The sequence below is a fragment of the Suncus etruscus genome, chromosome 1, assembly GCF_024139225.1.
Source record: "Suncus etruscus isolate mSunEtr1 chromosome 1, mSunEtr1.pri.cur, whole genome shotgun sequence".
Classification (NCBI taxonomy): Eukaryota; Metazoa; Chordata; class Mammalia; order Eulipotyphla; family Soricidae; genus Suncus; species Suncus etruscus.
Genome location: NC_064848.1, coordinates 32,917,801 through 32,945,216, shown reverse-complemented (window position 1 = coordinate 32,945,216; position 27,416 = coordinate 32,917,801). Strand labels below are relative to the sequence as shown.

General features: G+C 44.6%; 1 protein-coding gene across 1 annotated transcript in view; it reads right to left on the bottom strand.

Moving 5' to 3' along the window:
• Positions 1–1,198: 1,198 nt before the first annotated feature.
• SMARCAL1 (SWI/SNF related, matrix associated, actin dependent regulator of chromatin, subfamily a like 1) overlaps positions 1,199–27,416 on the bottom strand; it is a 67,643-nt gene continuing 41,425 nt past the window's right edge. Inside the window, exons 10-17 of the mRNA XM_049770314.1 lie at positions 23,975–24,115; positions 23,233–23,448; positions 16,326–16,396; positions 10,337–10,439; positions 7,426–7,608; positions 6,256–6,356; positions 5,249–5,345; positions 1,199–1,486 (exon numbers count right to left, since the gene is read on the bottom strand). Coding sequence (XP_049626271.1) covers positions 1,268–1,486; positions 5,249–5,345; positions 6,256–6,356; positions 7,426–7,608; positions 10,337–10,439; positions 16,326–16,396; positions 23,233–23,448; positions 23,975–24,115 — 1,131 coding nt within the window. The 3' untranslated portion in view covers positions 1,199–1,267. The remainder of the gene's footprint in view (positions 1,487–5,248; positions 5,346–6,255; positions 6,357–7,425; positions 7,609–10,336; positions 10,440–16,325; positions 16,397–23,232; positions 23,449–23,974; positions 24,116–27,416) is intronic.

The window sequence follows — 27,416 nt, the reverse complement described above, 5'->3', positions numbered from 1 at the left end:
TTCACTGTTCATAATAGACTTCTAGCAAATCTCCCACCATTGGTACATGAAAATTTGATGTTTGTTTTTGTGGGACAGTAGTGCTGAGAGCCAGAATGGAACAGAGTCAAAAACACTACCTGGCTACTTAGAAAACTTGTCAACCCCTGCTCTACACCCTTATCTCACTACCTTTCCTTCATGGCAAGCAGAACTACAGCTTCTCCCATTATATGATGCGCTGACTAGGTGTGTACTTGTTTTCTTTCTTTCCTTATTTTTATTTTTATTTTTTTTGGTTTTTGAGTCACACCCAGCAGCACTTAGGGGTTATTCCTGGCTCTATGCTCAAAAATTGCTCCTGGCAGGCTCAGGGGACCATATGGGATGCCGGATTCAAACCACTGTCCTTCTGCATGAAAGGCAAATGCCTTACCTCCATGCTACCTCTCCAGCGACTTTTTTTTTTTTTTTTTGGTGCACTTGTTTTCTTTTTTTTTTTTTTTTGTTTTTGTTTTTGGGTCACACCCGGTGATGCTTAGGGGTTACTCCTGGCTGTCTGCTCAGAAATAGCTCCTGGCAGGTACGGGGGACCATATGGGACACTGGGATTCGAACCAACCACCTTAGGTCCTGGATCGGCTGCTTGCAAGGCAAACACCGCTGTGCTATCTCTCCAGGCCCGCACTTGTTTTCTTTTGTAACTTCTTGAAGGTACTTTGAACAGGCATTGGCACATATATTTTTTTTAAATCAATATCTATTCATTTAGGGGCCAGGAAAAGGTATGATGGACAAGGAATTTACGCAATCTGGCCCGATTCTGGTACCACATGGTCTTTGAGGATTCTTTGTGTGGTCTTGGAGGCCCCGAGCAGTTCCTCTATTCTCCAGCAGTATCAGATCTTTGGGCCCTTGCATTGAACCTGTTATGTAGGATGGGAATGTAGATAGGGCTCCCTGAGCAAAGCTTGGGAGCATGTATCCTGTCCCCTAATCAAAAAATATATTCTGATCAATACATTAAAAAATAGATTTGGAGAACCAGGTGGGGTAGTAAGAACCTTGCCATTTACAGAAACTGAATTTCCAGTGTGCAGGCTACTTTTCCTAAGATTCAGCCAGCAAAACTAAGATACTAGAGAATGAAAGTGGGGCAAGGAAGGAGATGCTGAAAGCTGGCTTGGTGATGGTTGACTCGAAGATAACTGCAACGGCCTAAAAACAAACACCTTATTTTACTTTAATTAACAATGTAATCTTAAAAAGTATTGAGCCCCCCCCCCCATTATGAGGGATTTGTAAAACTGTCCCAGTTATCAAAAAATTCAAATCTCCTTTTCTTTGGTGAGGTACTATCATCCAACGTTTCTTTCTGGTGCTGGGAATCACTTCCAGATGCTTGTGAAGCACATCCGGAGTCAAAGGAATCCAAAGCCAGCAGGAACTCTTTGTCTTCTTCAAAGGAATTCTGAAAAAGGTCATAGATCTTCTGCTGCTTTGGGTCCTTTATCAGAGAAAGAAAAGAGAAGATGAAGGAAGAATGTAAGTCCAAAGCAAACTACCATGCTGCCTGGGGAGAAAAGGCAAGGACAAGGCAGATGATGTCATGTCAAGTGTTACATATATATACATATGATGTCATGCTTTCCAGTAACCATGTGGCACCACATGTCACATGCTCCTTGGTGGCTGGTGTAGACACCTCTGTCAACTCATAGCACTAGTGGCAGCCTTACTGCCTTTGTGTCTTATTTGGCTATCTTCTCTGCAGGGCAAGAAAAGAAATGGGTATGGTGTTGGAATTATGTCCATGAAAGACCATTATTAATAGCACAGTAAGCTAAAATTTTTTAATAATAAAAATAAAAAACCCCAAAATATAAGATATATATTATATATAAAAATAAATACTGATAACCCAAGGGATCTATGTACTGACAGCAAAGAGTATGTGTGTTGAGAGGTGTGAGTAGGTTTAATTTACACCCACAATGATCCATGGGTTGGCTGGTATCCTTTATTGATCTCTCCAAATTCTAAATTCCTGATGCTGAACAATTTTAAAACATCTGTAGGATCATTTTTAGTAACCCCACTAATATCCCGTAATTCTAGAACACCAAATTTATCAAGCCTCCAAACCATCTCTTATCTTACTTCTACATCCCCTATTCAACTCCAGCTCCTCCTCCAGCTGTGCTCAGGGGCTACTCCTGACTATCTGCTCAGAAATACCTCCTGGTAGGCATGGGGGACCATATGGGATGCTGGGAATCGAACCACTGTCTGTCCTGGGTCAGATGCATGCAAGGCAAATGCCCTACCTACCACTGTGCTATCTCTCTGGCCCTAAAATATTTACCATTTAACTAAACTAGAGTCTACTGAGCATCTTAGAAATAAATTTGCCAGAGAAATAGCACTACAAATAATACTCTTGCCTTGCATATGGTGCACCTGTAATTGATCCCCAGAATCCCAAATGATTCCCTGAGCTCCACTAGGAGTTACCCCTGAGTGCAGGGTCCTGAGCACCACTGAGCATAACCCCCAAACAAAATAATAAATAAAAATTTGTCTAAAAACTAACTTATGGCTTATATTAAAAAGAATACCTTATACTCTATATTAAAATGTCAAGGGGCCTGAGTGATAGTATCATTGATAAGATACTTGTCTTGCATGTGCCCAACCAGGATTTGATCCCCAGCACCTCTAGTCCTGCCAGAAGTGATCTATGAGCAAAGAGCCAGAAATAGAGAAGCAAGGAGCCTGAACACTGCTGCATGTGGTCCTCAGAGCAAAAAAACAAAATAGATGTAATATCATTGGGAGGATGAGTACAGTACTTAGCACACCTGTGTTAGAACCATATGATCATGAGTTCAAACTCATTGGCCTGCATGTGCTGTATGTGATCCTGGCAGCTCTGTTGTCTATGATTCCAGCATTAACAAGTGATTTCTGGTCACACCACAGCCAGGCATGTTTGAGCTGCACAGAAAGGTATGTGAGCTCCAGTGAGGACTCCAAGTAAACAGATGTGCAGATACCATAGCCAGGAAGCAGGGGCGGACAAGTGTAAGATGAGTATCACTGAACCAAGGGCACAATCCCTGGTGAGCCAATGTGCGAGCACAGCAGGTTAGAGCACATCTCAGCAAGCATCAGTCTCTGTAACAGAGATCATCATAGCCAGGCACATGTGTGCCAGACTCTCTTTCCAACAACAATCTTAACAACCAAGAGGAGGAGCAAGGGAGGGAATAAAACCAAAAAAAGGGCAAAGTGAGATTTTTTTTTTAGCTACACCCAGCAGTGCTCAGGGCTCACTTCTGGTTCTGCTCTTAGAAATTACTGGTGGACTTGGGGGATCATATGGGATACCGGGCATGAAACCTGAGTTGACTGTCTGCAAGGCAAATGCCCTACCCACTGTGCTATTACTCCAGTCCCAAAAAATGAGACTTACTTATTACTATGGAAGAAAAAAAACTGAGAACTGTTTAATAAGCACAACTGCAAGAAAAAAATCTTCATAAGAGTATCATGCTTAGTGAAAGGAGTCAGAGGGAGAGGAACAGACATAGAATGATCACACTCATTTGTGGGATATTAAAATAGGTATGAGAGACATCGGGTTACCAAAAAAAAAAAAAAAAAGGTATGAGAATAATACCCTAAGATAGAAACAAAGGTCAGGGGGGCTGGTCCATGGTAGGAAGCTTGCTAGAAAGGAGAAAACGACATGCATGATACCCTTTCAATATTGCAAGCCAGTGTCTAAAATGAAAAGGAGGGTAGAGAGAAGAAAAAAAAGAGAGAGAAGAATGGGAGGGTGAGAGGGAATGAGAGAGACAGAGAAGAAAAGTATCTACCATAGTAGGAGGCTGGGGGCAGGGTGAAAAGGAAGCTGGGGATACTGGTGGTGAGAAGTTTATAGTGAAGGAATGAATACTGGAACACTGTATGACTCAAATTAAAAAAAAAAATCTTTAGGGCCCAAGAAATAGCACAGTGTAGGATGTTTGCCTTGCATTTGGCCAATCCAGGAATTTGATTCCTGGCATCCCATAGGATTCCCTGAGCCTGCCAGGAGCGATTTCTGAGCATAGAGCCAGGAGTAACCCCTGAGCGCTGCCGGGTGTGACCCAAAAACAAAAATAAAAAACAAAACAAAACAAAAAAGACAATCTGAGCTGACAAGAGACAGGCCACTGAAAGTCTCTAGGCAGTGTACTGAGGCCAGGGCAGGCTAGCTGGAGATGGCTGTCCTCTCCAGAGGAGACTCTGAAGAATCCACACATCTGACAAGTCTCCTAGCCATGAAGAGTGCTCACCACCCTCTCACCAGGTTCGATGAGAAGTGGGGCAGTCGTAGAGGGGACTTTAGGCCAGGGAAGTGGGTTGGTATCCCCTCACCAGGAGCTCTGGCAGGTCTAGTGGCTTTATGTGCCTCCGCTTACTTCTCTACAAATAGGGATATCATGGAGACAACACAAAACAGAGGAAGGAAATACCATGGAAAAACAATGCCCTCTGCTGAGCAACCCATTCTGTGCCCGGGGGACGTGAATCTGAGGGCCACACCATTGTGGGGTGCCAAGTCCAACAATGTTATGCTGCCAAAGTGCTAGCACTGCACATTCCTTTTTTTTTTTTTTTTTTAGTTTTTGAGCCACACCTGGTGATGCTAAAGGGTTACTCCTGGTTATGCACTCAGAAATCGCTCCTGGCTGGGGGACCATATGGGATGCTGTGGGAACGAACCTCGGTCTGTCCTATGCTAGTGTGGGCAAGGCAGACACCTTACCACTTGTGCCACCACTCCAGCCCCTCATTACTTTTTATTTTATAGCCACACTCAGTGATGCTCAGGGGTTACACCTGGCTCTGCCAGGAATTATTCCTGATGGTGCTGGCTGGGTGGGTGGGGACATATGGGATGTTAGGGATCAAATTCAGGTTGGTCCCATGCAAGGCAAGTGCCCCATTTGCCGTACTATTTATTGCTCTAGCCTCAGTGCTGCCTGTTTCTAAAGGCCCAATGGAGTAGGCAGCTTCTGATAGCTGCAGTCTAGTTAGGTCCATAAAGGCAGGTAAGAAGCAGAGGCGGCCATTGTCCACACCTCTCTATGGGAGATACACAAACTCAATAATCCAAACTACAGGCCCAAGCTTCGGAGGCTAGGTGGTGTTGTAAGGGGCTCAGAAACCCAGGGCTGGGCAGAGGGTTCAGTATGGTGAGGAACCTCGTGGTGCTTACCTTATACAGGTAATCAGTGGCTTCTGTCATTTCAGAAAAACTGGCTTCAGAAAGGCCAGCTTCACCCAGCACTTTAATCTTTTCTTGAATCAGGGGCCTGTTGAGAAGAAAAGTGTTGTAGTGAATACAATGTGGCCAAAACTACCAGGTGATAAAAATGGTCCTCACCCTGGTCCTGCTTCGGGGGCTGTGACATGCATATTGTTTCACCTGTCTGTGTCCCTTGGGGCATAAAGGCCTGTCCTGAAAGTTGGTGCCCTCTCTACTGTAAGTCAGCAGATCCAGAGCTCCTGGCATCAGGCCCTGCCTCCTGCAGAACTATGTGGAGGAAAAAAAATGCTGCCTCATGGCAAGTGAGCTTTATACTTGCTATTTCAAGCTATCCAGTAAACACAGTAAGAGCTGTGACCACACATAGTACCAAGGTAGGAGCAATAGGCTGAAGGGCAGGAGAGGCCAATAGTGGAACTCAAGGTCTGATTTATTTATTTTTGGTTTGTTTTCTGGGCCATACCTATGAGTGCTCAGAGTTTACTTCTGACTCTACATTAAACAATTAGTCCTGGAAGGCTCAAGGGACCATATGGGATGCTGAGGATTGAACCCAGGTTGGCCTTGTACAAGACAAGTGCCCAAGGCCTGACCATTTTATCCCAGTTCTATTGAAGGCCTAGAGTTGACTCTGCTGACCTAGAGGCAGTACTTGTCAGCTGTGGTCTGTCATGCCAACACCTGTGCTATGGAGCAGAGGGGCCACCACCCTGCTTAGTATATCCCATCCCAAGGACAGATCACTGCCACTTCATTCCAGTGAGTTCCCTTCTGTCTCAGGCACATGAAAATGCAGCACCTCCTTTTTTTCCTATGCCACACCCCAAGAGCCAAATGAGGTATGAGGCAGGGGGTTTCAATGGACGTGCTCCCCCAAAAGTTAGCAAAGCACAAGCAATTAGGCAGCAAAACTAATGTCTCTTGAGCAGCAGCTGGGGCATCCGTTGGGGCCATACCACAGGTAGTCATCTGCTGTGCCTTTCGCCACCAGGTAGTGGATGCTCACAGAGCTCGTCTGGCCAATGCGGTGTACACGGTCCTCTGCCTGGATCAGCATCTGTGAAGCCCGGCAGCAAAAGGAGGTCAGTGGAGGCAGAAGTGCTTGGCTCACTGCCCTGGACGCAAATCTCTCCAGGGTACATAAAATGCATCACTGCAGTGGACCCAGCATCTCCCACTGTCACCAGAGGTGAACCTGCTGGGGAGCTAGACTCACAGCTGAAGGGTGCAGTAGGGCTAGGGGTGCAAAGGGAGTTGGTGCTTCCAGCTCTGCTGTCAGCCTGACGAAGGCAAGTAGAGGAGACAAACACACAGCATACATCCACAGAAGACTAGGGACCAGGGGATGCCTTTATCATCCTGAGAGGACCTCAGAGTCACTATTCCCTATTATAAAGTTTCTCTAAGCTAAAGTCCACTCACAACTATGGCACTGACTGCAGTGACTGCTCTGTGAGACAGCAAAATTCTCTAGCTGCTGGGGCTGCCCCCAGTGCACTAGGCCAGTGGGCATGAGGAATACACCACAGCAGTCATCCTGTTGTGGACCTGTGGGTAAAAGTAGCCCACAGTGATGTCTAATTAAAGGGGTGTAGCTGGGAAGCTCGAGACCTGGACTGTAGCCAGGAGTGGTCACAAGAGCCCAGTGAGGAATAGTGATGTCCTTGGCTTTTGGAGGCATATTTTCTGAGAAATGCACCTTGAGATTCCTGTTAGCTGCTAAAACTTCAGTTTTACTCTTGCTATAATGGAATTGGGAGCTATTTTTTTTTTTGGGGGAGGGGGTGAGAGGCACAGTGGGCAATGCTCAGGATTTAATCCTGCCTCTGCACTCCTGGCGGTGCCCAGGGATGGTAGGGATTGACCCAGGTCACCGGGTGCAAGGCCAGTGCCCTCCCTACCTCTTGTTCTATTGCTCCAGTCCCAGTTGGGACCCATTTGGTGATGGGTGGAAAGATAGAGGTGTGGAAAACACACATGGGCATATGAAGGAGGTCCCCAGGAAATAGGATGGCAGGAACAGGCACTAGCGAAGGCTCCTAAAGAAATCCCTTTTCCCCCACAGCACCTTACTCCCCACAGCAAGCTGAGTAGGCCCATGGCCCCGGAACTTGTGCGCCCCTTACCCCTGGGTTCCAAAAGAGCTCTGCGAACACCACCAGGTTTGCTGCGGATAAGGTGAGGCCCATGTTGGCGGCAGTAATGGACAGCACAGCCACAGAGTGCCTCTCAGACAGCTGGAACTGCTGGCACCGAGTCTCACGGTCAGCTGAGGAGGTGGAACCATCGATGCGGATGTGTGGCACATCCTGAGAGAGGGAGAGGAGAAAGGTATATAGAGAGAGCAGTGATTTCACTAGGCCTTCACCACTAGGCGGTGACAGGGACTCAATCTTTTTTCCTTTTCCACAGGAACTGGCTGATCCTCAGCTATCTACAGGCGGTCTAAAGGACAAACAAGGGGAGTCCTTGCAGCTTTTGCCCACCTCCGTCCCTCCTGATAGTGGGACTTTGTAAAACTCAGTAATATCACAGCCAAGCCACTGACTGATTTAATCTCCTGAGCTTTGCCAGGTGTTTTGTTCCATTGATGCTCCAGTGTGTTTATGTTCATGATGCTATCACCTGTGTGAGTTTTCATGAATCCATATTCATGGGAAGATAGGGAGACAGGCCAAAAAGCTGGGGTACACACTTGGCACATGAGGCCCTGAGTTTCATCCCCAGCAACACATGTTCCTGAGAGTTACCAGGCATAGCTCTGGTGGCTCCAGTAGTGCTACACTGTTTTCCTGAACACTGAAACTGTCCCAGTTCAGTTGGTCTTTTGTTATTGGGGAGGGGAGGCACTGCTTAGGAGGTCACTTTCCTTTTGCCTCCCTGCAAAAAGAGACACTGAGGAGATCCAACACTAGAATCCTATTGGTTGCTCTTCCTTAAATATGCCCAACTCCCTTCTGCTAACCCCATATCTACTAATATGTCCTGCTTTTTAAAATTTATTTTTTGGGGGGGAAGCTCATATGTTGTACCAGCATATGGTGGGACCATATGGAATGCTAAGATCAAACCTGGTTAGCCTTGTGCCAGGCAAGTGCTCAACTTAGTGTATTCTCACTCTGGCCCAGTGTGTGTAGTCTTTTTTGTTCATACCCAGTAGCATTCAGGGGTTACTCCTGGCCTTTGGTCAGAGATCACTCCTGGCAGGCTCGAGGGACCATATGGGATGCTAGGGATAGAACATGGGGTGGGTGGGGAGGGGAGCTGCATCCAAAGTATATGCCCTATCCGTGTGCTATCACTCTGGCCCTTGTATGGTCCGTTTTAAATGAACTGTTTTATAGGGCTAAAGTGACAGTCAATAAGTCAAATGTAAGTTGCTGAATCAAACTTAATTTGTGATCATTTCTTTCTCTTTTTTTCTTTTTGCCATACCAGGCAATGCTCAGGGCTTACTCCTGGCTCTGCACTCAGGGATCATTCCTGTAGTGCTCATATACAATGACAGGAATTGATCCCAGGTGGGCTGCATGCAAATTAAGCACCCTACCCAATGTACTATTTCTCCAGTCCTTCTGATATTATATATATGATCACAAGTATATATGTACATATATACTTTATATAAGCACTATGGTTACAAAATTGTTCATAATTTTCAGTCATAGAATGTGTACCACCCTTGATCAGTGCACTTTTTCCCACCACCATTGTCCCCAGTTTCCCTCCCACCTCCCACCTGTATCTAAAGCAGGCATTTTATTTTACTCTTTGTTTTTTTTTTTTTTTTTTTTTTTTGGGCCACACCCGGCAGTGCTCAGGGGTTACTCCTGGCTGTCTGCTCAGAAATAGCTCCTGGCAGGCACGGGGGACCATATGGGACACCGGGATTCGAACCAACCACCTTTGGTCCTGGATCGGCTGCTTGCATGGCAAGCGCCGCTGTGCTATCTCTCCGGGCCTGTTTTTTTGTTTTTTTTTTTTTGACACTGTGGTTTGCACTATTGCTAAAGAAGAGGTATCATGCATATCAAGCACCCAGTTCTTGTCCAGAGTGATCAGTTCCAACTATTATTCTTTACCCTAACTGCATTCTCCACTCTTTGTGCTAAGCTTACTACCCTGGCCTCCTGAACCTCATCTGTATTCTCTCTGAAAATTACCTTTGTGATCCTCCCTCCCTCCCTCCCTTCCTCCCTGACTCCCTCCCTCCCGTCTTCCCTCCCTCCCTCCCTCCCTCCCTCCCTCCCTCCCTCCCTCCCTCCCTCCTTCCTTCCTTCCTTCCTTCCTTCCTTCCTTCCTTCCTTCCTTCCTTCCTTCCTTCCTTCCTTCCTTCCTTCCTTCCTTCCTTTCCTTCCAGTGCTCAGGGATTACTCCTGGCAGGCTCAGGGGACCATATGGGATGCTAGGATTCAAACCACCATCCATCCTGAGTCAGCTGTGTGTAAGGCAAATGCCCTACTACTATACTATCTGTTCGCCCTTGTGCTCATTTCTTTTTTTTTTTTTGGTTTTTGGGCCACACCCTGTGACGCTCAGGGGTTACTCCTGGCTATGCGCTCAGAAGTTGCTCCTGGCTTCTTGGGGGACCATATGGGACGCCGGGGGATCGAACCGCGGTCCGTCCTAGGCTAGCGCAGGCAAGGCAGGCACCTTACCTCCAGCGCCACCGCCCGGCCCCATCATTTCTTGACAATGTATTTGGTATATCTACAAAAGGGCTATCTAGATTTGATTTTTGCAGTTTAATGTACTATGAGAGTCTGTTCTGAGGTTTGAGCCCAGCCTGTAGAATAAAGCTGTAGAATAAAAGTGGTACAAAAGAAAGGAAAGGAGAATATTCTTACAGATATGTGTCTCTACACAAGATCCATTTCTGCTATTTTGTTGGTTCAGAAAAAGCTTTTAAACAAAGCTAGGGGGAGGGGGAGACTTTTCTCACTTCTTTGCTTACACTTGACCTCTGTCTGCTGAGAACAACTTAGCCAACACCCACCAGAACACCCTAGGGATGAACTGCAAAAGAAGCTTACTTACCTTTCTGTCAAGTTCTTTAGTGACTGCATCCAACACCACCTTATGGTGTGCAAACACCAGAAACTTCTCTTTCCCGCTTTCCAAAAGGTCCAGGATGTACTCACTGCATTTGACAATGACAATACAAGAAACCAATCATGGAACTGTCCTGGAGAGGTTGTTTACTGAAGAGTGGCTGCAGCACTAGCAGACATGAACAGGGTATGTGCCCTCCCCAGTCATCTCCTTTCCTCTGAGGGCTGACCTCTTCCTCCTTCCTCCTTTCTTCAACACCAATACACTTGAACTAAAGAAGAAAACCAGTTGTGGGATGCTATCCTTTGCTGTGCACACAGACCTTCCAGTTTTTTCCCATAAACTTTTCTTTTTTCTTTTTTTTGGTTTTTTGGGCCACACTCATTTGATGCTCAGGGATTACTCCTGGCTAAGCGTTCAGAAATTGCCCCTGGCTTGGGGGGACCCTATGGGACTCTGGGGGATCGAACCGCGGTTCTTCCTTGGCTAGCGCTTGCAAGGCAGACACCTTACCTCTAGCGCTACCTCGCCGGCCCCAATTTTTCCCATAAACTAAATGCCTGAAGTAGCCTTATGACTTGAGTGCTGATGTTTCTTTTATTATCTGGGATCAGAGAAGGCAATTAAGTTTTCAGGGCTGCTGCTATTTAAAAAAAAATATGTGTGTGTGTGTGTGTGTGTGCATGCATGCACACACAAAGGTTTAATAGAATGGTTAACATTAGAATTCAAAATAAATTATCACATTTTTATATTAAGAAATTGGACAAATTCCTACTGAAGCTTATCCAATTTTAGCTTTGAGGCTGTAGATGTAAATTTTTTTTGTTTGTTTGTTTTTTGGGCCACACCCGGCAGTGCTCAGGGGTTACTCCTGGCTGTCTAATCAGAAATAGCTCCTGGTAGGCACCGGGGACCATATGGGACACTGGGATTCGAACCAACCACCTTTGGTCCTGGATCAGCTGCTTGCAAGGCAAACGCCGCTGTGCTATCTCTCCAGGCCCGTAAATTATTATGGTTCAATCTCTTATATAAGACATTGTTAATCCACACTGAAGTGTTTTCTATAGAAGATTTGCAAATCCTGAGTCAGAGGATCAAGAGGATTTTATTTTTGGTTTTTGGGTGACACCTGACAGCACTTAAGAGTTACTACTGGATTTGCACTCAGAAATCATTTCTGCTGCCTACTGGGGACCATATGGAATGCCGGGATTCGAACCCACCATCTGTCCGGAGTAGGCTGCGTGCAACACAAATGCCCTACCACTGTGCTAAATCTTCAGCCTTCAGGATCAGGAGGTTTCTTTTCTTTTCTTTTCTTTTCTTGGTTTTTGGGTTACACCTAGAAGTGCTTGGAAGTCTCATTCCTGGCAGGCTCAGAGGAAGCTGGAATTCAAACTGGGGTCTATCCTGTGTTGGACGTGTGCAAGGCAAATGCCCTTACCGCTGTCCTATTGCTCTGGCCCTGATCAGGTGGTTTTTGATCGTCATCAAATTTATGGCAACTGAATATTGAAACCTAAATATAAACTTGAAGAGATTCTCAGGAAACAAGCCCAGCTTCTTTATATGCACAATGGCAAAGCAGAGTGGGCAGTTAAGTCTGCGATAACTAGATGCAAAGGAAAATGAAGTGAAGGATCTTAGAGACTTGATCTTTGTTCTCCCTTTGACTTCTTGCCTCTATATTGAACTTCCACAGCTCCTGTCTCTAGTTGCAGCTAGCGCAGGAACATGTAGGACTGAGTCATGCATTACCCAGCCTGTAAATCCTCAGGTTTCCAATCAGGAGCCCTGTCCCAGGACAGCAAAGGGAAGACCAGGTTCCCTTAGCACCAGGTGCATTTGCTCTGCCTAAGGTTATCCACTGGGAAGGGCTCCCTGAAAGCTGCTCCCTATAGGCAGGTGATGGGAAGGGCAATGAACATTCTGTGAAAGATCTCAGAATCTTTGAGATGGAGCTGGAGTTCAATTTGTGAGTGGTTAGTACTAATAATTAATTACTTTGAGAGTTGTAGTGTTAAATAATTAAAGATGGTGGAGGATGGATGGAGGTATCTTTCCCTGCCATCCCAGGCCACGTGGCTTCATACCCCATGAACCGGCGGGTCTGGGGTTCAGGAAAGCGACGGGTATTGAACTCACTCACAGGCAGGCATCAGGAAGCATCATCTTTATTCATACCCTATTCACCACATGTGTGTAGCCTATCTCATAACCTTTCAAGCATTCAGCCATTCTTAGCTAGCCCTGCGTCTTAACTCCTTTCAGCCATCTTCCTTTGACCTCCATGCTGGTCAAAGACCAAAAGGGGAGAGCCCGCCAAAGGCCAAAAAGGGCAAAGACCCTAATCCCCTGGGTCAAAGGCTTTATATAACCTTCCAAGACCACTCCCCGGAATGGGAGGGGTCTTGCAGGTAAGGTTACACCTAATATCCGGTTCCCAAGACCCCTCCCAGAAAAGGGCGTATCTCAGGTGGGTACACCTAAATCCAGGGTGGAGTTACACTTTGAGGGACAAATGATTTGCAATGATATAAACAAAATAAGTTATTGCTACAGCATCGAAAAGTCACAAAACCATAAAATCAACTTGGCCAGCTCACAAAAAAACAAAAACAATCAAACAAAGAAAAAGGCACTGATTTTCCTAATGGTTCTCTTCCCTTTATGGGTAAGATATGGCTTTGTGATCCTATCCTTTACTAGGTCCCTAAGTTCCCAGTCTGGAAATAGCTGTTTATAACAATAACCTTGGCTTCTATATCAAAAGATGCCAATTAAAATAAAAAAATGAACAGCAAGAAAGGAAATGGGGGGTGGGGCAGAAGAGTTAATTAGAGGAAATTGGAGCAATAGTACTGCAGGTAGGGTGTTTGCTTTGAGGAGGCTGACTGGTTTAATCTCTAGCCTTCCAACTGGTTCCCTGAGCACTGCCAGGGAGCGCTACCAGTAATTCCTGAGTGCAGAGTTAGGAGTAAGCTCTGCGTATTGCCAGATGTGGCCCCCAAAATACCTAAAACAAAATAAAATTTATGGGGCCGGGTAGGTGGCGCTGGAGGTAAGGTGTCTGCCTTGCAAGCGCTAGCCAAGGAAGGACCGCGGTTCGATCCCCCAGCGTCCCATATGGTCCCCCCAAGCCAGGGGAGATTTCTGAGCACATAGCCAGGAGTAACCCCTGAGCGTCAAACGGGTGTGGCCCAAAAACCAAAAAAAATAAAAAAATAAAAAAAAAACAAACAAAATAAAATTTATAACCAATACCCATTTTATTGGCTATGTGACTCTGAGCTCCTGGGAGTTAAGTAAGATTTATTTATTTTTCGTATTTTGAAAATGGCATTCATGTAGTTTATTCTACTGACCTCACAAAGAGGCTATGAATAAGAAATGAGGTAACGAGAGTGCAGGAGAGTGTCAAACACTATAGAACCTATAGGGAGGAAGCTACTATATGGCATGTACTGGATAAAAGTGTGAACCTTCTGATTCACCTGTGGAAATCCTAACCCCATTGTAAGGAGGAGTAACCTCTGGGAGGTGATAAGTCTTGAGTCCAGAGCCCACATGGATGGGACTAATGCCTTGACTCAGAGGCCTAAGGTTTATAAGCTGGAGCAAGCTCCTGGCTTTGGAGCCAGCATCTATTTTTCTCAATCTTTCCTTCCTGTAGCTGAGGCCCATAGAGGCTGCTATGGTGTTAATGAGTCAAAACCCAAACCTGCCTTGGACTCTTCAGAAGGCCTGGAGTCACTCTCTGTTCACATAGAAAGAAACAAAGAGCCTTCATTCTGCTTTTCCCTGAGAGTTTCTGCCTGGCCCCTTTCTTCCCCAAACACTGCCTCTATGGCTAATTCCAGGTGAACACCAAGGCAGTCGCCACCTCAGTCTGGGAATTGTCCATACAAGCCCAGTGATCTTTCTAAGTTTAAAATGGACTCCAGCCTCTTCCCTGAGTAGAGAACTCCAGCTGTGTCTGTGTCCTGTCTTTGTCCTGTTATGGGGTGCCTCTGGCTTCAGGCACACTCTGTTCTTTCATGGAGAGAATCTTGCCCTTCTGCCAGGTGAGGAACTCAAGAGAAGATGGCTTCCAGCAGGCTGGGGAGAGAGCCCTCACCAAACACTAGGCTATGCCTGCGTTTTAACCTCAGGCTTCCTAGCCACTCAGTAAAGTTTCTGAGGTGGCAAGAGTTAAAATTTCCAAAGCTAGCTTTCTCGTCAAGTCTATATTCTCTCTTGAATGTACGTATCACTGGTTTCTTGGCTTGCTCATTTCCAGACTGGAGAAAGCCTTGTGTTCTCTTTCAAATGTCTGCTTCTCCCTTGTTCTTCCCTCACTATCTTTCTAAAGACGTTTCAATAAAAACTATCCTACTTCAAAATAAATTTCTAAGGAAAATGAGTGCTTTTGGGCTTGGCACTCAGCAGGCCCTTGTGAGCTAAGGGACTGAGGAAGGATGTGTAACTTCACATCTGCTATTCAGTAGCATCCAGGACATGGGCCTGAGGGGTCCAGTCAGTTACTGTGAGAGAGAAGTTTCTCAGCCATTAAAAAGTACATCATTGGGGCTGGAGAGATAGCACAGCGGTGTTTGCCTTGCAAGCAGCCTATCCAGGACCTAAGGTGGTTGGTTCAAATCCTGGCATCCCATATGGTCCCCTGTGCCTGCCAGGAGCTATTTCTGAGCAGATAACCAGGAGTAACCCCTGAGCACTGCCGGTGTGGCCCCAAAACAAACAAACAAACAAACAAACAAAAAGTACATCATTAGTCTGTGTAATAGTATCTATCATAAACTAAAATAGTTCATTAGTCTTGTAATAGTATCATAAACACAAAGGGCAGAGCCCAAGGGGAAAGAGAGCTGGCTAACACTCAATAGCCTGTCTTGGAGAATCTTTGATTGACAATGAACTCCCTCTCCCATGACATGAAAAGGTGTGCATGAAGAGAGGCTGATGGAGATGGGGTGCAGGCTTTCTGGTCTCAACTTATCTACAGATCTTAGGCCTTGGGTCTCACAGCTGATCTGGCACCAGCACCGGGAACCAACCCTGCGTTCATCTTCAATGTCATTTGATTACTTGGGCCATTATCCTGCCAGAGTGCTCACATGAATGTTAAACAATGAAAAAAAAATGAGGCAAACTGCACATCATTCAAATTGCCTTCGCTTTCTACCACAGTGAGGTCTGAACATTGAGTGGGTTTCTCTTTCTCTACAAAAGGCAGACAATTGAGATTTCTTTCAAGTTAGTGAATGGTTTCGAGAATAGAAAATAATTTCAGCCTTTTATTCCTTAGGCAAAAGGAACATTGAATGTGCCTATGCAAAAAGCTCTGAACAAACTCTGCTGCTTGCCTTTTTATGTAGGGAAATGATGACAGAAACCTGGGTCTCAGGAGAAGAGCAGAGTTCCCATGAGGCAGCCCTTCAGGGTGACTCATGAAACCCTGTTTTTTCCCCCCTGTAGAACAGTGACCAATGTTTTCTTAGGAAAGGTGAGAAGTTCTTTTCATATCTGGATGATCTCCCCATCCCTGGCATAAGAAGTCACATTTGCAGGGGTCTCAAACTCAATTTACCTGTGGGCCACAGGAGGCAAGGTTGGGGTGATCCTTGAGTGCAAAGTCAGTAGTAAGCCTTGAACATGGGGGAGTATGACCCAAACAACTAAAACAAAACAAAACAAAAAAAGATTCCTCTAGGGCAGGGCCACAAAATGTTGTACGGAGGGCTGCAAACGGCCCGTGGGATGCGAGTTTGAGACCCCTGATGTAGAGTGAGATAGGCTGCATCAAGGACCTCACATCCACCAGGCTGTATGTAGCCCAGTGATTGGCCGAATGTGCCTGTGGGCGATGACACATTCCCCCAAGACCATGTTCAGTTCTATACAGCCTCTAGCAGACTGAGGCAATGAGAGATGAGGGAGAGAAAATAGGGACTACGGGGTGTCCACTTACATGATAGATGGGATTTTGGCTTCAGCTGTCCTGTTGAAGAAGGCAAAGAGGGCTTCTTTCTGCTTCTGTTTCTGTGGACAGAAAATACAAGTGGATAAAGCTCCCCACCTAAAGCCCTAGGATAAACCCACCATTAACAATCACTAAAAGCTTTACCCATCCTCACATCAATTGCCAGAACCTGGGGCAAAAAATTGTGGGGGCAGCATCCACAGTTAACTTGTTCCCTCATATTAGCCATGACACAGGATTTGTCTGGATGCTGAGCTTATCCTTAGAGACATGGCGTTCTGGCTCCTTGGTCATCCACTGAGAAAGAACTATTTTGAGAATTAGCGAGGAATGAACATAAAAGGTTTTTGGACAGACATTTCTTTTTTTGCGTTGTTTTGTTTTGTTTGTTTGTTTGGGCCCCACCTGGAGTCACCCCTGGCTTTGTGCACAAGATGGTTCTCTTATACAGACACAACTGTAGACCGACAAAGTTACCTGCAGGCTGGGTAGTCCTTGGGGATGATGCATTACTATAGACCATAGGCTTTCCAACATGCCCACTCCATAACATGACCCTCTATTCCTTCAAACAGACTTCTGGACACTATAGGATGTATACAGGATGTATACTTTTTCAGTGTGATAAGAGCCTCGATGGTGAACCTATGGCATGAGTGCCAGCTGTGGCATGTGAAGGTCTTGCAGCTGGCAGGCGGAAAGGTCCACAATTAAGATATGAGGCGTGGCGGGAGGCGAGTGTGATACTAAAATCTTGTTATTAAGGTTTAATTGATGTGCTGGCACTTTGAGGAAATTCTTTTGGTTTTATGTGACAGTTTGGGCACTCGGGCTCAAAAAGGTTAGCCATCACTGACCTAGAGTACCTGAAATAACTACTAATTAAACCTGGAAAAAATATAATAAGACCATGTTAAAAATAAACAAACAAAAACACTGCATCTTTATTATTTTTGTGTGTTTGTTTTATTTTGGGGACATACTTAGATGGGCTCAGGGCTTATTTCTGGCCTGCACTCAGGGAGTACTCCTGGAAGGTTGCAGGGGAACCATATGGTATGCTGGGGATTGAACTCAAGTTAGCCAGACATGCAAGACAAGTACCCTACCTACTATATTATCGCTCTAGACTAGGAAATACTGTGTCTTTAAAAAAAATGGTTTTAGGGTCGGAGAGATAGCATGGAGGTAGGGTGTTTGTCTTGCATGCAGAAGGATGGTGGTTCAAATCCCAGCATCCCATATGGTCCCCAGAGCCTTCCAGGAGTGATTTCTGAGCACAGAGCCAGGAGTTATCCTGAACTCGGCTGGGTGTGACTCAAAAACCAAACCAAAAAGGTTTTTTTGGGCCACACCATTTGATGCTCAGGGGTTACTCCTGGCTAAGCGCTCAGAAATTGCCCCTGGCTTGGGGGGACCATATGGGACGCTGGGGGATAGAACCGTGGTCCTTCCGTGGCTAGCGATTGCAAGGCAGACACCTTACCTCTAGTGCCACCTCACCGGCCCCAGGTTTTAATGGTATATTCAGTGCTCGAATGATAGTACAAAATGTGAAGTGATTGCCCTGCATACTGATTTGAACTCCAGCACTACAGAAGGTCTCCTGAGGACCACAGGAGATGAGTCCTGAGTACAGGACCAGGGATAGCCCCTTAGCACTACATGATGTGATCCTTGCTGTCCCCCTTCAAAAAAAAAAAAAAAAAGCACATTTTTAATGGATGGAAGAGGTGTTCATGATATCCTCTGGTAATATATTCTCTAGATGTGTATTTGTGTGATCCCAATCCTTATTTTAAAATGTCATAATTTATATTCCTGGGTGAAGAATATGGCAACCATGGTAGAGCACTTGCTTCACATACATATGTGAGGTCTTGGGTTCCATCTCCAGCGCTGCCAAAAATAAATTCTTGAGATGTGTGCACATGTTGGGGGCCAGAGTCATAGCATAGCACACCACTGACATGAGTTCAATCCCTGACAGTTCATATCATCCCCTGAGCCTGCTAAGAGTGATTTCTGAGCACAGAGCAAGGAGAAACCCTTGAGTGCTGCCAGGTCTAGCCTAAAAACAAAAAAAACAAACAAAAATGACTGTGTCTACTTCTTCTCAAACTCATTAAGTTGTATGCAAGTGTGCAGAGAGACAAATATGTATTTTAAAGAAAAATACAGATTTTATAGAAAACATTTATATATCTTCTGAAATTATGTTCTCTAAAAGATGGGTGAGTTTTCTTTAATAGGTTGGTAAAGTATTTGATAAATGCCATATACTGTTTGTTGCCCCTCCCCAATTTTTTTTTTTTTTTTTTTTTTTGTGGTTTTTGGGTCACACCCGGCAGTGCTCAGGGGTTATTTCTGGCTCCAGGCTCAGAAATTGCTCCTGGCAGGCACAGGGGACCATATGGGGCGCCGGGATTTGAACTGATGACCTCCTGCATGAAAGGCAAACGCCTTACCTCCATGCTATCTCTCCGGCCCCAACCCCTCCCCAATTTTATACAATTACGTCTATAATACTTTTAATGTGGGAGAGAGAAATCTATAGCTTTCCCTTAAATAAAATCCCATGAAACTGGGTCGACACAAGACTAATCCATTTGTAGCCTCACTTCTTTTGCCAGCCCTCAGCCAGGACATTTTTAAATCACCATACTCTTTGTTCTGCCTCTGAGGCCTTTATTAAATTAGCTCTGCCAGAGATTTGCATTTACTTTCTGAGGCTGGCATTTGAATGAAGAGTCAAGTGCAAAGAGGAACAATATGGTCCCAGAAAGTCTACCTGGACTCACTCCATTTCTCAGCTCCTAGTCTTGCATCAAAAAAATGGCTCCACACAAAAGATGATTAGAACCAACTTTTCTTGGTCTGTGAAGAGATAGCTATAATTGCAGCTGACAATGAACAAAAGAAAAAACTGTATTTTTATAAATTGCCTGCTTTATCCGTGCTGCCTATAATATAAAGCTTAAAAAAAAAAATCTTCCTTCAGATGAGAAGGGATGAAGGAACCAAAAAAACCCAAAACCAAAACCAAAACCAAAAATGCCCAGAAACCCAAAAAACAAACCCTTCTGGATGGGTCAGCAGTGATGGGCTAAAGCCACCATCCTGTGCAAAATCAGGGAGATGAGATGTTGGATGAAGGGTAACAAGAGAAATGGGGCGTGGACTCTGCAGATTCACTGACTTCCCTCTTAGAAAACATCTAACCCATAAAAATATGGGGAAAAGAAATGAACAGACTTTTCCTCAAGAAGAAATACAAATAACCAAAAGGCACATGAAAAAAGCTCCATGTCACTAATCATCAGGGAGATGAAAATCAAAACAATGAGCTACCACCTCAAGCCATAGAGACTGGCACACATCACAAAAAGAAACAAAACAAACAAACAAACAAAAAAACAAGACTAATTGGTGGCTGGAATGGTAGTGCAAGCAGTAAGGTGTCTGCCTTGCCGGTGCTAGCTAGGAAGGACCATAGTTCGATCCCCTGGCATCCCATATGGTTCCCCAAGCCAGGAGTGATTTCTGAGTGCATAGTCAGAAGTAACCCCTGAGCATCACCAGGTGTGGTCCAAAAGCCCAAAACAAAAACAAAAACAAACGGAAAAAAAAAACAAACCCAAGAATAATCAGTGCTAGAGGAGATGTGAGGAGAAAGGAACTCTCATTCACTGCTGGTGGGATGCCATCTAGTCCAGTCTTTCTGGAAAACAATATAGAGATTCCTCAAAAAACTGGAAATTGAGCTCCCATATGATCCAGCTATACCACTCCTAGAAATATATCTTAGGAACATAAAAACACAATACAAAAATGCCCTCTGCACGCCCATGTTCTTTATATATTTCATATTGCATATTCATTGCATATTGTTCTATTTACAATAGCCAGAATCTGAAAACAATCTAGATGCCCAACAGCATATGAGTGGCTAAAGAAACTATGGTACATATACACAACAAAATACTATGCAACTGTCAGGAAAAATTAAGTATGAAATTTTCCTATACATGGATGGACATGAAACTATTATGCTTAGTGAAATGAGTCAGAGGGAGCAAGATAGACATATGATAGTCTCACTCATCTGTAGGATTTAAGAAAAATAAAAGACAGTATGGTAATAATACTCAAAGACAATAGAGATGAGGTTTGAAAGGACCAGCCCATAATATGAAGCTTACCACAAAGATTGGTGAGTGTAGAGAAGTAAATACTCTAACAACTATCATGATAATGGTAGTGAGTTAGAGAAATAAAATGCCTGTCTTAAAGACAGTCAGTGGGTGGGGGAGGAAGTAGTTAGGGGCACTGGTGGTGGGAATGTTGCACTGGAGAAGGGTGGTGTACATTTTTTTTTTTTTTGGTTTTTGGGCCACACCCTGTGACGCTCAGGGGTTACTCCTGGCTATGCGCTCAGAAGTTGCTCATGGCTACTTGGGGGACCATATGGGACGCCGGGGGATCGAACCGCGGTCCGTCCTAGGCTAGCGCAGGCAAGGCAAGCACCTTACCTCCAGCGCCACCGCCCGGCCCCCGGGTGGTGTACATTTTTATGACTAAAACCCAACTATAAACATGTTTGTAATCATGATGCTTAAATAAATATATTAATAATAAAAAAATTATTACTCCCGGGCTGGAGCGATAGTACAGCAGTAAAGCATTTCCCTTGCATAAAGCCAACCTGGGACAAACCCAGATTTGATCCTTGGAATCCCATTTTGTCTCCCAAGCTTTCCAGGAGCAATTTCTGAACACAAAGCCAGGAGTAATACCTGAGTGTTGCCCAACCATCCCCAATAAAATAAAATAAATAAAAAAAAAAGAATTATTCCTGGTAATAGAATTATAACACAGTGGGTAGGGCGTTTGCCTTGTACATACATGGCTGACCGGGGTTTAACCTCTGGCATCCCATATGGTCCCTTGAGTCTGCCAGGAGTATGGTAACTTATAAGCACAGAGCCAGGAGTAACCCAAGTGCCACCAGATGTGGCCCAAAAGCAAAAAAAAAAAAAAAAAGTAATTTTCTGAAGTCTCCAAGGAAATAGATAGTAACAGCCAAACATTGAGCTGCAAGGAGCTAGCTATAGATTCTTTCCTGCCTGGAGTCATGAAGACTTATACAGCAATTCAGGCTGTACTTTCATAATTTGTAGAACAGCGTGTAGACCATGGGTGAAGAAGCAGATAGGAGAGTTCCCTACAAGGTAGGACTCAGCACTGGGCATCTTCTGTACCTTCTCTGCACCAAGTGGAGGTGGAGGTGGCACTCTTTACAAAGGAAGAAAATACCAAAATAATTCTGAGACAGTAAGAAACTTGTATAGCTAATAGAGGGTATAAAGCAAAGCCCATACTTTGAATTTCCAGTGCTAAGTTGAGTTAATTTCACAAGACTGGCAGGAAACTCAAAACTTTCAAGTTACACCCCAAATCACTTTCAACTTGAGGAAGCATGCCAGTTAGTTGACTTCTCCAGTAGAGTTTGCTAATAGTAACCAAAGTTCAAAGAATGGAAGGTTTAAAGAAGTGATAAGGAAAATCTTATTCCCCGTGAAATCTTATTCGCTTTTTATCTCTAGCAATCAGAAAGTGATCACTGAATCTGATTTTAGCCAAAGGACACCTTGGTTTTGTGAGGTGTCACTGAAACAGAATGAGGAAACCCTGGCCTAGAGGGGCTTTGAAAATTCCAAGAGACTATGCCATGCTGCTCAATGCCTCTGGGCATCCAGAGTCCATGAGACCCACACTGGCAAATTAACAGGCAGTCTTAGGTCACCAGTCAGCCTGGAACATCACACAACAGAGTAACTTTAAAAGAGAACAGAAAAATATATGCTTATTTTTTCTTGTCATTTTTGATCTAGCAGCAGGTAGAGATCTCATCTAAGTATTTTTTTTTAAATACAGGATAATAATATGCCCAGATAATACTTTATGACAGTGTCAAAAAATGTCAATGACTGCTATTTTTCTGGTAAAAAAAAAAAAACAGCAAAGTTTTTGCCCCAAGAGGACCGCAATGGAGATTACTGCTACACTCTATGACAGACAGTAAAGACAGACATGAAAAAAATGTATTTGAAAAGCTAAAACCACTATAGCAGAAAGAACTCTAAAGTACTGAGGTAAATGGTCTGGTGATAATTAATGCTAAACAGCAGCCAGAGGTCTACTACAATCTCTGGAAGCCTCAGTTTCCCTTCCCTGTAAAATGAGGATGTCAACTTCCTGCTATCCGGGCATGATTGTAATAAGGAGCCAAAGGATTAAGAGATTGGGAAATTTTCATGCTGTCATCCCAATGCCTATTTGCTATTTTGACTCAAGCAAATGTCATGGGCTAGTTACATTACCATATGTATCCAATAAACAGGGAGCTAATTTACCACCTATAACTAAACTTGAAAAATTCTAGAACTACACTGGACATAAATCCCAGCTACCTATTTTTATTTTCCTTTCCTTTTGGTTTTTGGGCCATATCAGGTGGTTGTCAGGGCTTACCCCTAACTCTGCACTCAGGAATTACTCTGGCAGGGCATGAAGGGCCATATGCTAGGGATCAAATACCGGTTGGCTACATACAACGCAAGCACCCTATCTGTTCTATCTTTTGGGCCACAATCTCAGCTTTCTTTGATGCTTCCAGAATATACATCACTTGCAGTTACCCGCCCACCTACAGTGATCTACACCATGCAAAACAGGCAACAAGTATGCAATTTCTGAAGCAGATTAGGCAGGCTCACTATCATGGCCCCAGGGAGGGGAAGAGGTTCTGGCGAGGCCAGTTCTGAGAACTTGGGGTCTGATCTGAAGAGTTCTTCTCCTCAGGAAGGAGCTTTGGGTCCAGCCCTGGACTCACAGTGTCCCAGGTGGTCATTTCCTTGGTGGCAGCATCGAGGGCAGCTCTGGTCTTGGCATTCATCCGTTCGGGGGCCAACACCACCATCTTGCGCTGCTTGGCTGGGAGCTGAGAGAGGACGTCACTCTTGAGGCGGCGCAGCATCACCGCCTCCTCCAGCAGAAGTTTCAGCTCCCCTAAATTGGAGGAGCCTGAGTAGTCCCATCCCCAGGGCTGCTGTGGAGGTGGAAAGCGGGACAGGTGTGAGGTGTGCTGGGCCTGCAACTTCTAGGAAGGCTGCTATTTTCACCCCTCTCTCTACCTCAATGTGCTCACAGTTGCCTTTTAGCCCGTACAGAGTCCATTTGACTGGAGAGACAGAGCAGCAGGTAGGGCATTTGCATTCATATGGCAGGCCCTGATTTGATCACTGGCATCTCTTACGATCCTGCACTTCCATCTTTCTATGGTTGCTGGCTTTGGTTTTCCAAGTTTCACATACCTATATATACCTTTCCTGGAAAACACTAACCTGGAATCACCATCAGCAGAGAATGTGAAGGGACAGTTCTCTCATCCTTGAGGACTCAGTAAGGTCGAGTGAGGGGCAAAGGGGAAATAAAGTCTTGGTCTAGCACCCTGGCCTGTACTCTGCTGGTTATGCCATAGCTATAGAGAAGGGACTAGAAGGTGAAGAGTGAAACTTGAGGAAAGGCAGTGGGAAGGGATAGAAAGTGGGGGTGAGGGAAGAGAGAACAAATACCCGCTTGGCATCACAGTAGCGAAGTCCGAAGAGATGGAAGTGCGGGAAAAACGTGGGCTTGACAGCAATGATCTGCGTGTAGAGCTCTGCAGGCCGGGACATGGCTGGTGTGCCTGACAGTAAGATCACCCTCTTGGCCATCTAGAAAGTAAACAAAGGGTCTAAGAATGAGAGGGACACAAAGGGACTATTTCAAATGCAGTGAGTCAGTCAGTGAGAAGGGTTCTGGATGCCACCTGAACCTGAAAAATCACTGGCATGAACACACTTCATGAACTTCCAGGGCACTCCAACTGCTAGCAGGTATCGTCAGGTTTACTCGTCTTAGAGCCAAGGTAGATGAAAATTCCACACTCTAGAGCTATGGGGCGCACTACTCAGGGTCTCTACTAAGTGAAGGTACCACAGCCAAGAGAAGGGGCAGGTGTGGTCAGAGAGGTTTATGGCATATCCTACGCAAAGCCACTGGATGGCACCATCTTTCACTTCTTTATTAATTCTCAGTACATTCCACTGAATCTTAACTTGTCTGTCTCCTTCAGTCGAATGCAAGCTGCTGGAGGTCAAGGAATAGGCTTCATGTTTACCTTCATTTTTCTGTAGTATAGTATCTGGCACTGAAAAGAGAATCAATACATGTTTTCCGTGTGCTAAAAAAGTATGCAGCGAAAGTAAGTGCTTAGTGTCCTAAGGAACAATGAACAGAAATCAACTATTTGGGTGGGGAAGAGGAAATGGACATGTAGAAAGAGCAACCAGCCTACACTCTTCTTCTTCTTCTTTTTTTTTTTTTTTTTTTTTTTTTGGTTTTTGGGCCATTCCCGGTGGTGCTCAGGGGTTACTCCTGGCTGTCTGCTCAGAAATAGCTCCTGGCAGGCCCGGGGGACCACATGGGACACCGGGATTCGAACCAACCACCTTTGGTCCTGGATCGGCTGCTTGCAAGGCAAACGCCACTGTGCTATCTCTCCGGGCCCCAGCCTACACTCTTCTAAAATGGAGGTCTCACATCAAAGCTCAAGGGGCCACTAGATAAAAGCAGAGAAGTCCTCTCTCACCTATACATTACCTAGGTATAAACCCGATTTTCTTTAGCAGAGATTAAACAAAAGGTGGTCACAAGCTTAGCTGTACAGTACCTGAGTCCAGAGATCCCTGATTCAAGTTCTTCTTGCAGTTCCTTAAGGATTTGAAAAAGAGACTGGGGTGATAGTACAGTGGGTAGAGGATTTGCCATGTACAAGGCTGACCCAGGTTCAATTCCCTGGCAACCCCTAAGGTCCTCCAGCACCATTAGGAATAATTCCAGAGTCAAGAATAACTGGAGAGCTTCGCTGGGTGTGACCCTAAAATTAAAACCAAAACCAAAACCAAAACCAAAAACCTAAGAACTTGAAATAGTAGGAAGCATTTACAAACTAAGCTCAATCCAGCAATAGAGGCTTAGAAATTAACAACTGGTCCATTTCAGTGACTAACTCCAAATTCCTCACTCTACTAATACCAACTGGAACCAAGACCAGACTCATACCCTACCTCTTACTGAGATGGGAATGAGGGCCAAGTTGAGGGTTCTGAGGGGTAGAGAAAAGAAAAAAAAGAGACAGAATGATAGCTTGGAATGGCCAAAAATTACTGAAGGTGAAATTCATTCCAGCTCAGTTGTTTGGTATTACTTTGTTAACCAATGTAACTTTGAGTTAATGACAATAGTAGAAGGCAAGGTGACTCAAGCAGCAAATCACCTGAGGGAGAAAATTTGGTCTGCAAATGGATGCAAGGTGTTATAGAAATAAAGAAATGGATAAATAAAGATGCAGCAGAGTGAGGAGAAAGAGGAATCTATAAATATACAATATATACAATTCTCCAGATGCACTTCTGCCCTCTCAGCAACCACCAATACCTAATTCCATTATGAAGGAGAGCTGTGAATTTCTAGCACTTTAATTTCCCACAGTTCTATTACTCTGGCCTTCTAACTTTCTGCAGTTTACAACAAGCGCATTAAAATAACAATGAGATTTTTGAAAGACAGCTGTAGCCCATTTCTAAGAACTGGGACATGGAAAGTCTTATGATAAGAGAGAAATGCCTATCATTCCAAATATACTCTCAGGCCCCTACAGTTGCCCTAGAAATTATATTGGTTAACAAACTAATACCAAACAACTGAGCTGGAATAAATTTTACCTGGGTAGGCTACTTTAAGAGCAGGTGAAGGAGTTAACTCCCAGCTCAGGGTCAGACACAGACAGGAGAAAGTTGTTCAGCATACGTTCTCCCAGATGCTGTTCAGACCACGTTCTGAGGATCTGCTGAAAATGGAGGTCTGTGGATGCTTAGCACTTGCCTTGCATGTGTTCAATTTGGGTTAGATTTCCTACCATCCAATATTTGTCTCCGAAGCCTATCAGGAGTAATAGCTGAACAAAGAGCCAGGAGTTGGTGCTAAGCACCACTGGGTATGGCCTCCAAACAAAACAAAATAAAAATAATAAATAATTAATAAAAAGTACAGGTAGCTGAAGAACACAAGCAATTTTGAAAATGAGTCCTCTCCTCCAGGATTAATGACCTGCCACCCAACTGCTGGGTCCCCAGACATGTCTGAATTGTCCTCTCTGTCACCCAGCAAGCCTTGAATGGTGCCCTGATGCACACAGTTCATATGCCAACCCCTATCTCTGAGAAACTCTATTGGATGGGAATGAGTGTACATAATGGCATAAGAAAACACCAAATTGAAACTTCATCGGTCTCCTCTGGCTAAGAAATGAAACTGTCACTCAAGAAACCTACTGGGGAACAATGTAAAACAGTTTTTGTTTGTTGTTGGAGAGAAATGATGTGATTCACATGAGCTGTGGCCCTTCTAAGGCAGGTTAAGTTTCCTCAAAATTCAATTTTCTGGGTGAAGGAGCCGTTGAAGAAGAGGTCAGCAGAAAGACAAACTGATTATATATATTGGGAATCCAATAAAGTAACTACAGGTATGTAACCTGCACAGGTGCCTTCAAAACCAGAACCTGTAAGAAGCAGCTTGGGAATTCTCCACCACTTTCTGTTATCTTTTTGTTTCCCTAATTGAATTGATAACTCAAAGAGTTGCTTTTACCAAGTTATTCAGATTGGGTGCCACACTATTTTACTCAGATCTCAGACAAGGGTAAAAAAAGTTCTGTTCCCCATTTTCATATCCAGTATTATTCCTGGTTGATAATCTAAAAAGTTGTTGCCATTGAGTATAGCATATAAATCCTGTAGATTTAGAAATAGGCTGAGAAGGAAGGTGACATCAAAGAGAAGGTTGAGCTCAGGCTATACTCGTGTCTTGATAAACACATTAGCCCTGATGTGATAGATACATGGGAGCTACACTTTAATTTGTTTCTGAAAGTCATTTTAGAATCTCCAAAAGTATAAGTAGTGGCCTACCCAA